Source organism: Panthera tigris, chromosome C1 (assembly GCF_018350195.1).
Source record: "Panthera tigris isolate Pti1 chromosome C1, P.tigris_Pti1_mat1.1, whole genome shotgun sequence".
NCBI classification, from domain to species: Eukaryota; Metazoa; Chordata; class Mammalia; order Carnivora; family Felidae; genus Panthera; species Panthera tigris.
The window spans coordinates 181,518,979-181,537,346 of NC_056667.1; the positions used below are offsets into that span (position 1 = coordinate 181,518,979).

General features: G+C 33.9%; 1 protein-coding gene across 1 annotated transcript in view; it reads right to left on the minus strand.

Moving 5' to 3' along the window:
• PGAP1 (post-GPI attachment to proteins inositol deacylase 1) overlaps positions 1–18,368 on the minus strand; it is a 76,320-nt gene that overhangs the window by 16,020 nt on the left and 41,932 nt on the right. The window contains exons 11-18 of the mRNA XM_042994978.1: positions 14,668–14,714; positions 14,228–14,279; positions 9,599–9,676; positions 5,384–5,459; positions 2,529–2,602; positions 2,374–2,425; positions 1,820–1,886; positions 1,300–1,408 (exon numbers count right to left, since the gene is read on the minus strand). Coding sequence (XP_042850912.1) covers positions 1,300–1,408; positions 1,820–1,886; positions 2,374–2,425; positions 2,529–2,602; positions 5,384–5,459; positions 9,599–9,676; positions 14,228–14,279; positions 14,668–14,714 — 555 coding nt within the window. The remainder of the gene's footprint in view (positions 1–1,299; positions 1,409–1,819; positions 1,887–2,373; positions 2,426–2,528; positions 2,603–5,383; positions 5,460–9,598; positions 9,677–14,227; positions 14,280–14,667; positions 14,715–18,368) is intronic.

The following is an 18,368-nucleotide window of genomic DNA, read 5'->3' on the forward strand; positions in this document are numbered from 1 at the left end:
TATGTCTGAACAATTAAACACAAATTAACCTACTACATAACTGATATTTTAAAAACCTCAAACCTACAACTGTACAGCACTAAGTATAGTTAAGCTAAGCCAATTCTGAGTAAATTTCATAAAAACAAGTTTCACATGATATAAGACCAGGAACAAATGGAGTGTATTTGGTAAAATTTAAGCCAAAACAATGTATTAAAAAGAAATTCATCATTAATTACCTCTATTATAAATATACCCTTTTTGATATTAGCAAGTCTGGGAAAAGGAAATATGTATTTCATAAGGAAATTATAAAATGGCTATTTATAATACTGACTTTTTAAAAATGTAAAGTAGTTAAAAAATATTGACATTTTCAGAGTGTGCAGTACATGGAGCCAAATTATTATGCAATTCTCACTCTCACTATTAGAACTATGAAGACATGTTAAAAACCATTACAGCCCTACAAAATCCTTCAATGTTAGAAACAATGAAGATATCAAACCAGTAATAAATTCCATGAAATCTAAAATAACTCATAATTTAGGTTCAACTGAAACTTGTTGCTACGAACAGATTCTATTCATGTAACCTACCAATTCTAGTTTACCCCAAGAAAGTCAATTCCAATGAAGAATCCAAATAAGGTTGATTGAAAGGAATTGCATGGAAAGAAGTTATTTCACATAAACCAGAAACCACCATTAAATGTATATATACTTCAATCCCTTAAACCTGGAATCCTTAGAACCTGGCATATTTGGATACATAGGGACTCTTGTAGTTCATGAATCCATAAGGGTAAATGTTGCTCAAGTCTATTTCCCTTCTCTTATAGCAGAGATCTGTTGGTTGTTAAAACAAACACAATAGGCACTACATTGCACATTAATGACTAACAGATTTAAAAAGCTAATGAAAAGGAAAGAAGATTCTTAACCTTATCCAATAGAGCTGGAAACCAATACACATCATGTCAATTATTGCAGAAAAGCCGTGTCAGCTGATTTCATGATATTCTTCAATTTACAGAGGATTTTGGACTTTGGGTTTCTAAATTTAGAAGGTTAGTCTACAGTCTCAATTTTTTGCTTATTTTCTACTATTTATTAAGATGTATACTTTTAATAGTCCACCTAGGAAAATACTAGGGTGGTGCTAACAGGCAAAATGCAGAATATTTAAAGCATCATAAATGTCTATTTTGTATATTTACTGGTTTCCACATTGCCATATATCTGAGACTAATAAAAAAATATATTTCCTATTTATTCTATAACTAAATCTTAAAAATTAAGTAAACATACAACTTACTTCATACTGACAGTCTGAAGATGTGTACATTTTTAATAATGCTACCTGGCTCTCATTTTCTGGTTGAGCAATATGGAGTTTCAGAGAAATTTCTGTGGAAGATGGTACCCTGAAAAGATAATTCAAGTATCATTTCTCAAAACAAAATACTGTTAAATAACCATGGCTAAGTCAATCCTTGCACAACACAATGACAGAATGGAGAGGAAGACACGTGTCAGACATGTTATTAAAAATGGGACACTTTTCCAATCCTATCACAGTCGTTTGCTCATTCAACTAGAAGAGAAGTTGGAGGATGGTCTAGGAAGGGGTTGATGTTCCAAGCAAGTAAGGTTTAAATTCTAGATCATTTAGGTAAGAATACTATGTTATCTTATGAGCGCAATGCTACATAAAGGATAGTTACATTTTATTAAGAGGCACTTAGTTTCACTAAAATTTCACTATGATTTAAATAAACAGAATATGTATTATTCAAAAACACCAAAGTTTAAGATAAATTCTTTAATATGCTTACTGTGCAATAGTTAGTGAATCCTCATAAGACCAAGGAATATGAAGTTTATAGATACTAGTTATTTCTTCTGTGAAAACATAAAGGAAATACATGTTACTAACCTTATGTTACATTAAATGTTACATAAACTACTATAATACCTAACTAACTACAGTTACCCATTTCAAAAAAAATAACCAGTAAGAATTATATCACATAAGAAATTATGGAGAATTATTAACTAATAATGTTTAATTAGACTTACAAAAGATATTAAAGCATATGGGAAATACTAAGAAACTGAAAAAAAGCTAAACCTGAATTACTATAGTGAGACAGAAAGATATACAGTATTTTCAAAAAATGTGGATATTTAAACTGATACAGTTGAAGATGCTTAGTGTTAACAAAGGGTCTGTGTTAAGTCTGTTGGAAACATAAACAGTTTTTCTACTATCATTTATTTAATTTTAATTCACATAAATACACAAAATAATAAGCACTACAGAAAATTCAAGTAAAGACCTACTGATTCTTCAAATGACAATACTATTCTTCTCAGAAAATACACTTACCTTTTACTCCTGAGCACTTGCTCACTACGTTGATTTTAAAAGCTTGGTATATCTAATAAGCGTATGACCACAAAAACAAAAAAGTAAAAGTTTATTTGTTTGCTTAATTACATAGTAAAGTAAAATCAAATCCTTGTTATAATCAGGATAATTACCTGTCCAAAGTTTAGAAGTTCTATATTATAAAACAGGCCACTTGTATTTAATAACACTTTCCTTGAAGAGAGTCCTGTTGAATTGAAAGCATTGTATTACTTAGAACACCAAAGAATTTTTTTAAAAAGTACTGACTGCTTAATAATGCTAGCACATTTTTAATCTTAAAAAAAAGTTTAAAGATTTTCATTTCTGGTATGGAGGAGTGAACTAAAAATCCTATTCTCCTTCAATAAACTCTAGATAACATTTATAATGTATGTATTTTAAAAAGTCAAGTATAAATTTCCAATTTCAAAAAGGTATGCTTTCTTGGTAGATCTCTTAGAAGTTTGTTATCTTTAATGAGATGAGTGATTCAGAGTTTCCTTTTTACCAAAAATAAACAAACAAATAAATAAGGTGGGTGAGGGATAAAAATCTAAAGGAAAATGAAGTTTCCTCTCTCAGGTAACAGATTCTTTAAACAAATGGAATACTAAAAAAATATATTTTAAGAATGGGTCATGCCAAAAGGGTAAGGAGTCAATCTAAAATGAGCTCTTAATATCCAATACTGGAACAACTTAAAAAAAAAAATGTAATGACAGTATTAAATTATAATCCAATGAGCCTGGGTGGCTCAGTCGGTTAAGCAGCCGACTTCAGGTCATGACCTTGTGGTTCACAATTTCTAGTGCCATGTCTGAGGCCTGCTTTGGATTCTGTGTCTCCCTCTCTCTCTCTCTGCCCCTCCCCCGCTTGTGCTCTTTCTCTCTCTCAAAAATAAATAAAAACATTTAAATATAATAGAATGAATAAAGTAAATATCCATGAGTCATACTGACATAAATAAAAACTGAGTAAGTAAATAAATAGAGAAGGGACAACTTTACTTTCACAAAAATTATAATACAGAATACCAGTAATAATTGCCTCAGACTAGAAGAACCAGGGGTGCCTGATGGCTCAGTCGGTTAAGCATCTGACTTCGGCTCAGGTCATGATCTCGTGGTTCCTGAGTTTGAGCCACACATGGGACTCTCTGCTGACAATGCGGAGCCTGCTTGGGATTCTCCCTCTCCCTCTGTTTCTGCCCTTCTCTCTCTCTCTCTCTCTCTCTCTCAAAATAAATAAACTTAAAAAAAAAAAAAAAAGGATGCTAAAATTAGTGGGTTATTTTGAAGATAAACAGGGTACTTAAATATTCTCAAAGTAGTCCCCCCAAGATATTTATAAAGTACAAAAAGGAAACGAGTAAATTTACAGTGGAGAAACCTGGCAGACACTACCTTAACCAAGTAATCAAGGTTAACGTTGCTAGTTATGTGTGCAATGATATGATACACTGAGATGTACACATCGCTTTGGTGATATGCTTGTTAAAAAAGCACAATCTTAATCTAATCATAAGGAAGCATCAGACAAATCCAAATATTTGATATTCGATATTCTATAAAACAACTGACAAGTACTCTTCAAAAGGTGTCAAAGTTATGAAAGACAAGGAAAACCTGAGGCACTATCAAGACTAGAAGAGATGATGGGGTGCCTGGGTGGCTCAGTTGGTTGAGCATCTGACTTTGGCTCAGGTCATTATGTCATGATTTGTGAGTTTAAGCCGCACATTGGGCTCTCCGCTTTGGACCCTCTGTCTCCCTCTCTGTCTCTGTACCTCTCCCATTCACGCTCTCCCCCTTAAAAATAAATAAACATTAAAAAAAAACAACAAAGACTAGGGGTGCCTGGGTGGCTCAGTCAGTTAAGCGTCTGACTCTTGGTTTCAGTTCAAGTCATGATCTCATGGTTCATCATTTAGAGCCCTGTGTCAGGCTCTGTGCTGACAGCTCAGAGCCTGGAGCCTGCTTCAGATCCTGTGTCTCCCTCTCTCTCTCTGCCCGTCTCCCTTTCACACTCTCTTTCTCTTTCTCAAAAATGGATAAACATTTAAAAAAAAAAAAAAAGACTAGAGAAGATGAATAGGACATGACAACTAAATGCAGTGTGGGAACCTAGAGAACAGTGGTGGAAAAACTGATGAAAACCAAATAAAGCCTGTAATTGGTCAATACTATTGTACTAATTTCTTAGTTTTGAAAATTGTATTATTTATGTTAAGGTGAATGAAGGATATATAAAAATTTTGTGCTCTTTCTATAACTGTCCTGAGTGTTCAAAATTATTTCAAAATAAAATTTAAAAAAATATTTAGTTATGTGTATTTTACCACAGTAAAAAAAAAAAAGAAAAGAAAAGAAAAGAAAGGAAAAGAAAAGAAAAAGAAACCATAAAAGAATTAGAGAAATCTTAAAACTTCCATACGGCAGGCAGCTATTTATACCTTACAATAAACATTAAAAATTTTTTTTAATTTATTTTGAGAGAGAAAGAGCATGCGCACAAGGGAGAGGCAGAGAGAATCCCAAGCAGGTCCATGCTGTCAGGGGCAGAGCCCACCATGGCGCTTGAAGCCATGAACCATGAAATAATGACCTGAGCTAAAACCAAGAGTTGGGGGCTTAACCGACTGAGCCACCCAGATGCCCTAACTTATAAATAAACATTTTATTTAAAAGGCCAATATGTAGTATAAATTCACGGAAGAACACACATACACACACACACACACGATTACCAACAAATGTACATGATTAGGGAGAAAATTAAAGTTTCCATTTTCAAAAGATGCCTGCTGGCCCAGTATTAAATAAGAATCAGAACACTGAACCACATCATATATTTATTCTAAGAACTATACTTCAAACGCACAACATTTAACGTTACAGTCTCTCCATTACTGCAACTGACTGGCATAAAATAAATCACTATTAAAAATAAAAGCAATTCTTAAGATTTCCAAAATCAAAGTACTTACCAAAGGAAAAAAGATGAGTTACAGGAAGCTGAATGGTTCTTGTCTCTTTTTTAAAGAATTCACAATCCACAACAAACTAAAATATAAAATATTGATTTATTAGAAAAAAATAGAATTAAATTTATAGTAAAATATCTTCACTTGATGTTTGAGTGGAAAATAAAAGTCTATAAACTAGCTTTGCAGAAGTTATTACCTATCACATTCTAACTCTGGCTATACTTAGATGGCCAACAATTACTCAAGGAGGGATACTAAACTAACAAAATCTGATGCACTATCTTAATTTCATAGACAAATTATTGGAGGATCATTTGTGTAACAGCTGATGTAGAGCAGTTTTCTTCAGGTTACTTTTAGGTGTTCGTAGAAGGACTTTAAAGGATGGATCAAAGCATTAAGAACCAAGGTTAATTCAAGATTAATTAGAGATTTAAATAAAAATCTCTGAATACTTTCAAAGTCAAAAAGAAATGATTTTGTTACATTTACTTTTGTAAAAATCCCATATTTATTATGTATCTACAACACTTTAATTAGACTACAAAAGACTTGGAGACAGACATACTACCATTCATCTACCAATCATTAACGCTATTTGTATGATTATTTCAGGTTAAACAGTGATTGGAATAAATGGAAAAAAAGGTTTAGTATGTATAAAGCAAGAAAAAGAAATGCTATCTTGGGGCACCTGGGTGGTTCAGTTGGTTAAAAGTGTCTGGCTCTTGATTTCAGCTCTGGTATGATCTCATGGTTCAGTTCATGGGATGGAGCCCCGTGTAGGGCTGTGCACTGACAGCATGGTGCCTGCTTGGGATTCTCTCTCTCCCTCTCTCTGCCCCTCCCCTGCTTGTACACTCTATCTCAAAATAAATAAACTTTTTTTTTTAAGTTTAAAAACTTGAGAGAATCCCAAGTAGGCTCTGTGTGCTATTAGCAAAAAGCCCAATGTGGGATTCGAGCCCATGAACCATGCATGAGATCATGATCCAAGTCAAAATCAAGAGTCAGACACTCAACCAACTGAGCCAGAGGTGCCCCTAAATATACCAAAAAAGATGCCATCTCAAAAAAAGTAAAATTAAAATGTTACATTGGCATGATTACAAATTTTTGTAATGGCATTTCTTTTGTAATAACATTTCTACAACAGCATAAAGGAACTTTGCCCTAAGCTGTCTGCAATTAGAATGTTATCATTAAAATAATTTCCAAAAGGAAACCAAATTTCTTTGGTCTATAGGAGCCAAAGAAAAAAATTAATCTGATGCTTAATTGTAGTGAGCAAGTAGTTTGCTGTTGATAGGAAGTAGAAAGCCAGTGAGGTTTATCCTAGGATTTTCCAGTAAGTGTACCTTGGATTGTGCTTGAAGCTCAATAGATTGTTATTTTGTTTGCCTCTTAGGTGGATTTTTTGTTTCTGAAAGTGAAAAGCAGATGTGGGAAAATGCTATTTGACTACAGTGCACACAAGGGAATAAAAGGAAATAACTTGTCAAGGGGCTTTGCTTTATTCCCTGCTTCTATACTTACATGGCCAAGAATACCATCAGACACTTTCCTTATAGAAAACCACCATTACAAGGTTAGGGCAATCATTTACTGAATAGGATTATTCATCTTATTTTTAACAAAGCATTTTTAGTGAGACATTGCCTCAGAGAACCATTTTAACTTTATTATTTTTTTAAGTTTATTTATTTTGAGCAAGAGCGCATGCGAGAGAGGGAGGGGCAGAGACAAATGGAGAGGGAGAGAATCCCAAACAGGCTCTGAGCTGACAGTCCAGAGCCTGATGTGGGGCTTGATCTCACTAACTGTGAGATTATGACCGGAGTCAAAATCAAGAATCTGACATTCAACCAACTGAGCCACCCAGGGACTCCAACAGAGAATTTTAAATCACTTTGTACGGGTATTTAAAATAATATAATTTTTATTGTTGCTTTAAAAATTTGGCTATGCCCTTTAAAATGGAATAAACCCATACCCAAGAAAAGAATTCAAGGTTCTCTTTCTAATGAACTTAATTATTTGTTTTCTGTCATCAAAAAAATGTAATTCCATATTTGTATATTGAAAATTGTATTATCAGTCGACTGAAAAATAAATTCAAACTATTTAAATATATGTATCCTTCTGATGATGGGTTAGAACAGATATAGAGAAATTACGAAAGGCCTAAATTAACATTTTATAAGACTGGGTGTGTAACAGTACAGTCAGCAAGTGGTACTTTCCAAAGAGCATTAAGACATATTAAATATTCATTAGGCTGCTAAGGCTGCCTATTTGTGAAAGGCTCATTCATTTCTTGGAATAACCAGAGACGGCCTTTCCAAGTTTGGGAAAGATGTTTAATTCATTCAAAACCAACTTACCTGACAGAAAACCCCCTAAAGAGAGCTTTTAGAATTGAAGATGTTGAATTATCTCTCACTTGAGCTAAGCAAAACAAAACAATCAATCTATTATAAGGTACTTCTAGATTCAGTCTTTGAGTTAATCTCTGACTACATCCCCTTTTTCCTTTATCTTTAAAATTTTCCTAATGATTTTGGCCTCAAATCTCTACAATTTTCTCATTCAAAAAACATTTTTTGAGCATTTATATGGTAGTGAGTTGCTAAAGGTTGAGGATGCTGAGTAGAATAAAATCTATCTGGTCTTAGTCTCAAAGAATTCACAATATGGTGGTGGGAATAGAGACATAAATTATAATTCAGTGTAATAAATCCCTCAAAGTTAAAGTGGCATGGAAGCAAGAGGTTGCCTAAAGGAGTCATGAAATGGAAAACGGGGGACACTTAAGCTAGATTTTGAAGGATAAATTTGTTGGGTGAAATATGGAAAGGGGAATAGAGGGTCTTTTACCTCCATTTTCTTGCTTCTCCCTCCCCCAACTTCCCTTAAAAATCACCATCTCTACCAAGTGGGAGTATTTCTATTCCCACTTCCATATTTCAAGTCCTCATAACCCCTTATGAAGTATCTTGTCTGTTTCTAATCCATGCACACTATAGATTCATCTTCCAAAACGGCTGATTCCATTTCTGAAAATCTTTCAGCTGTCTACTAACTCGTGAATTCTATAAAGTCCCGAATCTTCCAATCAAAGTCCTCCACAATATGGCCATGGGCTACTTTCCCAGACTTTTCTTCCACCACTATTCTACCCATGGTGGCCATCTTTTTAAAATTACTGTTTACTTATCCATTGTTTTCCAAACATATCCTACACTTTCACACTTGCATACTTGGATCTATTTCTTTGACCCAGCAGTGCTGTTCATTATAACTTTCTGCAATGATGTTACTATTGAGCACCTGGAATGTGGCTAGTACAACCAAGGAAATTAATTTTTTATTTTATTTAGTTTTGTTTTTGAATTAAATAGCCACATGTGCTCATAACACCCATATTGGATAGCACAGGTCTACAATGTTCATTCTACCCATAAAAATCTTAACTATCCTTTAAGGCATTTTACTTTATTATCTAAAAATCTTTTTTTCATTTTTATTTATTTGAGGGGGAGAGAGAGAGAGAGAGAGAGAGAGCGAGCGCACACAAGCAGGGGAGAGGTGCAGAGGAAGAGAGAGAAAGAAAATCCCAAGCAGGCTCCATATTCAGCCCAGAGCCTGAGGCAGTGCTCGATCCCACGATCTGAGACAAAATCAAGAGTCGGATGGTCAACTGACTGAGACACCCAGGCACCCCAAGGCAATTTTAAATATCACTTCATAATAAAGCGTTTCTTCATTCCATCATTCAGAGATAGCTCCCCTTCTTATACTTATTTACTTACTATATTCTGATTTGTATTATATTTTTGGGTATCTCACTGTTCCCTCTGCTTCCAAATGTTTCTCTCCCCTACCCAACAGTACATAGCTTTGAGAATAAGATTGATTTGTGGGCCTCCTATAGTTCCTGGCAGAGTCTTAACATAAAAGGGTACTCAATAATGAAGAGATTTTGAAAGAATAATATATAAATTAAGTTCCCACTTTGAACACAGAGACTCAGGTTTATTCTACTTAGTTCATGTTAGAATAGATGATCCTATGATTTAACAGTCTTAGGTGGATCACTGAACTAGCCACTGTTTTAGATAAGCATTATACTAATGAAGTCATCAAAAAATAACTTAAATATTTAGCATGAGTATCCATAAAACATTCTGATAATAACCTTAATCCATTTGTTACCTTACTTCCATGAACAGATGGTACATAAACCACAAGATGAGACAAAGAAGGATAGTCTTGAAGTCTTAATGTCAGAGACTGAAAAAAAAAAAACCAAAAAAACCCCACAATATAAACAGCTGATTTCTGATGGTACACAGAGCTTAAAGCATGTTAAAAGATAAATTACAAACACTAATTTCTTATTATTTTGTTATTAAAGAAACTGATTTCAAACTTCACATTTAGGACTTTGTAAAATTCCCATATTTACATTTTCAGGTTAATAATCCTGCTGAAGTCAAATTCCTGATAATTTTGTAAGTACAGACTACCAAAAATATTCCTTGAACTATATCCCTTCTTGTAAAACAAATGACACTTAATACTAAATTTAGTGGTTTTACATAATTATTTCCAGATATGGTATCTTTTATAACTTGTCCATTTGTTTTTTTATAACACATGATTTCTACATTTATTTTGGTGGTATATGACAAAGAGCATTCAATGAATGAATAAATGAATACTAAAAATAATGGAAGAGTTGCAACTTAACCTCAAATGATTGATCTAGCCCAAGCAGTAAAGACTTGCCATCTCATGATGTATATAAACATCACCTCCTGGAAATTATTCAGCAAATGACATGAAGACACAATACGACTAATAATGTACCTTATCAAATGAACATCTCTATTTTCAAAATTAAGACCAGATCCTTTAGTCCATATTTTGAGGAATGATTAGATAGGAGACTGGTCGATTTAATGAAAAACGAAGCCACCATATACAGGGATTTTTTTTTTTAAGTTTATTTATTTTGAGAGAGACCACGAGCAGGAGAGGAGCAGAGAGAAAAGAAAAGAGAATCCCAAGCAGGCTCCACGCTGTCAGTGCAGAGATCACTGGGGAGCTCAATCCTATGAACCATGAGATCATGAGCAAAAATCAAGAGTTGGACGCTTGATCGACTGAGCCACCCAGGTGCCCCCAAATATAGTTTTTAAATCCAGTTTTTTTTTCCTGGAAGTAGGAGTGGGGATAGAAGTAGTTATATGTGGTAACAATTTGTATGCATTAAGAAATTTCTGCAGACAGTTAACTTTCTCCAGTGTTTTTCAGAAGCACATATGTGGGCAAGTAGAACAAAGGTGCTGAAGCTACAGAACTGTTAACAAGTGGCCCTCTAACAACCTGACCAGATTCACCTGTGAGTGTTTTTAAACTCCTAGGCTTCACCTCTACTTGGCAGTCTCAACAAGACTTAATACATTCTACTGTAAATGAAAAGGCCTTAAAGAGGTCTCAAAAATCACAGTGACAGGCAATTGAGACTACCCAGACAAATGGTAGATTAATTATAAAAGAATAATTAGAAAGAACCATGGTTACTTTGTGTAGTTATCCAATAGCTTTTGTTATTTATTTGCAAGAATAATTTTTTCTCAAGAATTATTTTTAGGATCAGAATACTCTGAAAAGGTAACAGTGCCAAAAAATTTCCTTATAAAATTCTCATATAGTTATAATGTTAGTAGGTATGAACAATATAATAATTCATGCAATTGTTATATTGACAAATAAGATTAATATGAAGTTTGGAAATTTTTCAGTGTTTTAAGGGGTTTTAAAATGCCCTTAATGCTGGGACAATACACACTGGAAATCAAACACCAAGTTTTGGGGAGCCTGGGCAGCTTAGTCAGTGAAGTGTCCAATTCCTGATCTCAGCTCAGGTCTTGATCTCAGGGTCATGAGTTCAAGTCCCACGTTGGGCTCCAGGTTTTGATGTCAGAAACCCTCTAAGTTCTGCTGCTGTTTGCAGAGCAAGGCTATGATGCTAAAGTATGATTAAGGCAAAATGGTGACAAGATAGTTTTCTCATATAAGGTAGGTATCTTTAGAAAGTTAATTTTTGTGTTTGTTTTCAACAATAAATCCATTTTGGCTTACCAAATTCTTGGCCTGCTGTGTTGTGTTTTGAAGAAACTTCTTCATTGTACCCATGGAAGAAAAATTCCATGGGATTGGCATTTAAAAACTGAATTTACAAGTGCTATGCTGGACTCTTCTATTTATTACAGTTCAGTCAGCAGCAATGCTAAAAGTGGTATGATTCTATGAACCTAACATTGCTTTCATTGAGATGATATAAATAAAATCCACAAAATCTTATTAATCTTTTCCCTTCAACTTGATGACAAAATAATTTTGTGTTCTTTTTACAAATGGCTAACACATATATAATTTTGATTTTCATGAAAATGGAAAAATTTATGTTTAATAATTATAATCTTCTTCAGATGAGGACACCAAAGATTGAAGAACATTATAATCCTTGTTTTCTAAACTTCCTTCTTCCATTTTCCCCCTTCTAAATTTCAGTAGGCTTTTAACATTGTCTGACAACCTCTTTCAGCATTCACTATAAAAAGCAGCTGGAATAGCTTGTTCTCCTGCTGTTCAGCCAGCTATTTCTTACATTTAGAAGAAACACATAGGGGTCCAGAACTAGATGAATACATTGTTTAATCTTTGAGATCAAACATATATTATAAGGATTTTATTATTTAAAAACTAACTTTTTAAAAATAGGAGCAAAGTAATATCCTATCAGGGTTTTCTTTTTTTTTTTAAGTTTACTTAGAGAGAGAGCCATGAGTGGGGCAGGCGTGGAGAGAGAGAATCCCAAGCAGGCTCTGCAGTGACAGTGGGCTTGAAGTCATGAACTGTGAAATCATGACCTGAGCCAAAAATCAAGAGTCAGACGCTTAACTGAGTTACCCAGGTGCTCCTCTATCAGATTTTAATCATTTATTTCCTCCGAACTCTTAAATAACAGATTGGTTAGGATATCCAAATTGGAAATTCAAGGAAAGATTTATGAATGATTATGAGTTATACCCTAATACTTTTGTTTGTTTTGCTCCTGCCTACATTAAAGTAGAATCCGTGAGAGACATTAAATGTTCACGTGAATGTAATCACTTTCCTATAATACTTGTCTCTTAAATACAAAGCCACATGACTGAATATGCACAAAGTAAGGATGACCAAGGTGACAGAAAAAATTGCAACCATTTCAAAGTCAAGTGTGAAGTAACTAGCAATTATTCATTCTGTCATTCCTCTCTGTTAGTAAAGTTGACTATACATAAAAATATAAACATTCATGAACACAAATTAACTAAACTGGAGTGGGAGATGACTGGGACCAACCAGATGGCTTCACTTTCTTTTTTAAAATTTATTTATTATTTTTTAAAATTTATTGATTTATTTTGAGAGAGAGAGAGAGAGCAGAGGAGGGGCAGAGAGGGAAGAAGAGAAATTCCAAGCAGCCTCCACACCATCACCCCAGAGCCTGTTGTCAGGCTTGAACTCAAGAACCATGAGACCATGATGTGAGCTGAAATCAAGAATCAGAAGCCTAACCAAATGAGCCACCCAGGTGCCCCAGATGGCTTCACTTTCAAGTTTATGAGGCTAGGATTCATTATGAAAATACATTAAAAAAAAATTTTTTTTGGTGTTTATTTTTGACAGAAAGCTCAAGGAGGGGAGGGACAGAGAGAGAGGGAAACACAGAATCCAAAGCAGGCTCTAGGTTCTGAGCTATCAGCACAGGGCCTGACGTGGGGTTGGGACCCAAGAACTGTGAGATCATGACCTGAGCCAAAGTCAGAAGCTTAACAGACTGAGCCACCCAGGCGCCCCTGAAAATACATTTTTAAAGTATAAATTTACTTGAAGACTAAAAATTACCAATCCTGATATAATATTATGGGTTATAATAAATACAATTTGGAAATTACAATGGATATTTTCATCAAATTTTAGAACTGTTTTATTTTCCCAACAATATTAACCTTTTGTAAAAAGACTTGCTGACCTGTCAGAGTTAAGGAAATCACTAACAATTAAATAAATCCCATGGAGTACTAGATAAAGTAGAGTTATCCAAGTGCTTGATCACAAAGTGATGTTGAAGTTGATCTGGAAAATTACTTTGCACCTCTTTAAGATGCTCACTTCCCTACTGTAAGTCCTCTCCAAAACTCAAACTACTACTCAGCTTCTATTTTAAGATAGACCATTCCAAACATACTCTCAAATTCAATTTTAAAAATTTATCTAGCTCTTGGTATGATGCTATAATATACAAATTTAATTTTATTAATTTTTTTTTATTATTTATTTTTGAGGGGGAGAAACAGAGAGAGAGAGACAGAGTGCAAGTGGGGGAGGGGCAGACACAGAATCTGAAGCAGGCTCCAGGCTCTGAGCTGTCAGCACAGAGCCAGGCGAGGGGCTAAAACCCACAAACCGTGAGATCATGACCTAAGCCGAAGTCAGATGCTTAACCCAGACGCTTAACTGACTGAGCAACCCAGGCATCCCTAAATTTTATTTAGAAAAGTGTTAACTTACAGTTTTTACCTCTGAAAGTAAAAAAAAAAAAATTAATGTTATTCTCCATTAAATATATTACCAGAGAAAATATTTCTAAAATTTATGTTAGCAAATCTCAAGTTTACTTAATACTTAGATGAATTCATAGAAGACCATACTCTAAAATGCCTATAGACGCAAGTCTTTTTAGTATTTTTTTCCACTGGATATTAAAATTCTAAAGCCATAATTTACCTTAATTGTTGGCAGCAGTTCAGCTTTCCACGATAAATCAATCCCTTGCCGGCTTTGAAATGAATATGAAAATATAATTAAAGAACAAATATATTAAAATACTATAATTTATAAATAAGCTTCAGAGGAAAAAGAAACCAGCTACAGACCTATCAGTGAAAGTTCTAACGAAGTTAAGTCCAGTAAATCTAATCCAATATACTCTTATCTATAAAGACTTTAGGGTACAAAAAAAAATGTTTTTCCTAGCAACTAACTATTTCAATGTTTGCAAATATTATTGGTGTTAACTTCCTTTCTTTTTCATTTTAAAATCAATACTACAATTTAGTATAGCAGCAAAATGAGTTTAATAATGTATGAAGCTATTCTAAAAAGTGCGGTATGATTTGTATTATTTATATTGAGAAAAATGAACAATCAAGGTTCAAAAGACTTACCACATAGAAGTGCTGTTTATGCAGCCAAATATCCAACTACTTGTATCCTGTTGATTAATAACACAAAGCACATAAAATATTATAGAAAATAATTATATAAAATAGTCAGCTCTAACATTTTACTGTTATGTTATAGGGTTAGTAGGCACAATGGAAACATAAAATAGCAACTTGTTATTGAGAAACATTTCCAAGCAGTTGTCAAAAGTCATATAGGTCAAGGGTAGGCAAAGACGTCTGATGTCAACATAGATAGGTAAGCAAATAACCTAGAACAGCAGTAAGAGAGTGACCTCTGAACAGCATATTGCCTAAGTAATTCTAATTTTTGAACCAACACTTCCAGAGTTCAGAAACGTCCATACTTTAATTAGGTAGTTACATTAGTAAGTAACCTACATTTTAAGTAAAAACAGAAGAATGATCACCTAGAAGTGGACTTTTTTTTTTTTTTAATTTTTTTAAATGTTTATTTATTTTTGAGAGAGACAGTGACAGAATGCAAGTGGGATAGGGACAGAGAGAGAGGGAGACAGAATCCGAAGCAGGCTCCAGGCTCTGAGCTGTCAGCACAGAGCCCAACACGGGGCTTGAACTCACAGACCGCGAGATCATGACCTGAGCCGAAGTCGGCTGCTCAACCGACTGAGCCACCCAGGTGCCCCCAAGGTGGACTTTTATAAAAATAGAAAAAAAAAAAAAATCCAGAGCCAAGTAATTAAAAATAGCAATTATTCTAAGTATAGCTTGTTAGTTTATTGTTGGGTACTTATTTGATTATCATGCAAAACTTCTATGTAATTGAGAATGTGTTTGGGTTGAAGCACAACTGCAAGGGCTCAAAACAAAAGCTAGTTATTACTTTATCTGGGTAGCAGAATGCTGTGGAGATGGTAGTGATAGTTTAACAATATTACGTTATTTATCTTCAGTAGTTTAAAAGCAGTAGGACTAAAAGACCAAAGGAAGTAGTAAGAGCAATGTTCCAAGATGTGATGATCCAACTACTGAAATCCTACACCAAGGTGTAAGAGGATAAAAAACACTGCTCAGATAGCTACATAAAATTTGCTTTAGTAAACAGAGAGGACAATGAAAAAGAAATTAATCCCTTCATTCAACCAGTATTTACAAAGTCCATTCTAGAACCATGGAATTATGCTAAGCCTCCAAGGAAAATGATAAATGAGACAGACACCATCTCTGCCCTCATGGGGCTTAAATACAATTTCAAGACATTTTCCAAGAATACAGAAAAGAAAGCTGAAAGGAAACAAAAAACAATGTGGTATTTGTCTGCTCTCCACTGCAGGCAAAATACTTACCAAACTTCTGTATCAGGTGCCTGTGTTTCCCAGAATAACGTAATATTAAAAAAAAAAAAAAAAAAAAAATCTGCATAGCTTAGACAAGAAAAGTCCAGCAAACTCTAAAGATCCAACCCACTTTTGTAATGGGTTTTTTCAGGGAGCCTATCCTAAGATAACGCTTAATATGAAAGTTGCTAATATTCCACACTATTTACACTTCAGTGTATAGTGAATTTTGACTTATTTATTAACAAATTGAAAAAGTATTATTCAAGCCCATCCTAAAACACCATGTTGATATAATCTATAAGGTGTCAAAAGAACAATTTCAGGTCATCTAGTAAGCATCCCTAACTCAACTAATTATAAAAATTATATTAAAAATCTTAGAAAAAGTCACTCAAAAAATGCCAACTAATTCCTAAGGTATACAGAAAATGCTACTTGATCATAAAATTTATAGATCTAAAAAGAAATACATCTACAGTAAAAAACAATGCTCTCAATGGCTGCTAAAACTGTTAGGTAAAAAATTGATTAGGAAATTTATAAAAGATATATCATGCTGATACCACCCTAGTCCACTGATAAGTCTTTAGGTCACTAAAGTGGGACAACCAGATATTATAGATCTTCTAATAAGTACACAGTTCTACTTATAAAACATTCTTGCCACAAAAAATGATAATTAATCAAAAATCAAAGTTCTCACACAGAGCCTGCTTTGGATCCTCTGTCTCCCTCTCTCTACCATGCTCACGCTCTCTCTCTCTCTCTCAAAAATAAATACACATTGAAAAAAAAATGATACCATAAGAATACAGTCAGCTAGGGTACCTGGGTGGCTTAGTTGGTTGAGTGTCAGACTCCTGATTTCAGCTCATGATCTCATGGTTCTGGAGACTGAGCCCTTGAGTTGGGGGGGGGGGGTGGTGGTGGAGTCTCTCTCTTTCCCTCTCTCTCTGCCCCACCCCCACTTGGCTCTCTCAAAATAAATAAATAAACTTTAAAAAAAAAGAATACAATCAGCTAAACCCAGAATATGGGAATTCTGTAGAACATATAACCCACTTTCTTAAATAAATGGTGGGGGGGGGGGGAGTAAAGAGGAGCTGTTATAAAAGAGACTTAGGATCCATGAATCAAATGCAACATGTGTACTTTTTAGATTCTGATTCAAATAAACCGATGCAGAATTAATTGAATGAGAAGAAAATTCAACATGGACTGGGTATCACATGATATTAAGGCATTAATAATTAATTTTATTGGATGAAAATGGTATTATAGTAACATGCACAATTCTTATCTGTTAGAAAAACATATTGAAGTATTTAACGATGAAATGATAAAATGCCTAGAATTTGCTTTAAACATGGTTCAGTCAAAAAAAAAAGTGAGGAAAGTATAAACAAGAATGGCAGTGTTGTTAAAGCTATGTGATGATTATGTGAGATTTCATTATCATATTCTACTTTTATATGATTGAAAGAAAACTTCTATAATACAAATTGAAAATATTTTAAAAATTCACTACTATCCTAATTAATACCCATGGACCTTAATTACAGAAAAGAAATCCTCCAATAAGTCAAATGGATAATTTGAACTTTGGCAAGGATTTTTCTCAATGTAATACTAACACTGTAATTTGGAATTTAAGTATTAAGTGAGTTTGGATATTTTAAGACAGCAGTCTAAGGGCTAGATTCTCCTAAGATAAACTGCCCATACAGATTTTAGGCTAAGAGATGCTAGTCTCTGTGAGAGACACAAAACTCTGGTCATCCCACTAAAATTAGTTTTCATTAGCATCTAGCCCATAATGCTTGCCTATAATCTTTTCTAAAGATTTTACAAAATATCAAATGGCAGTATTTACCAAGAAAGTGACACATGAGATTCTAGTTCCAAATAATACAAACAATCCAACAAAAGGGAGAAGAGGAAATAAATTATGAAAAATGCATAGACAAAGTGAAGAATCCTGGGAAATGAAAAAAAAAAAAAAACTTTTTTCAAAAAAAGAGGGAAAAGAACCCAAATTGGGAAACAAGTTCCCGAAAGTATGCTGATAATTACTTAAATATTCCTAATATAACAAAGGCATGCTATAGCATTTAACATATTTTTTATAATGTCTAACATAGTAGGTACTCATTAAAAATAAGAAAAATAATCATTTTGTTAACTCTTTGTCTAGGTAACACTGTAACAAAGTTATTATTTTAGAAAATGTTTGGTATAAAAAACCCTGCAATTTTAGTGTGGTAGCCAATGGAAAAACAGTATTTACTTCATACAGAACACCTTTGCTTAAATATATCTGTGAATTTTAAAATTAAAGGAGATTGGGGGGGTGGGAGGGAGGGGAGGGTGGGTGATGAGTAT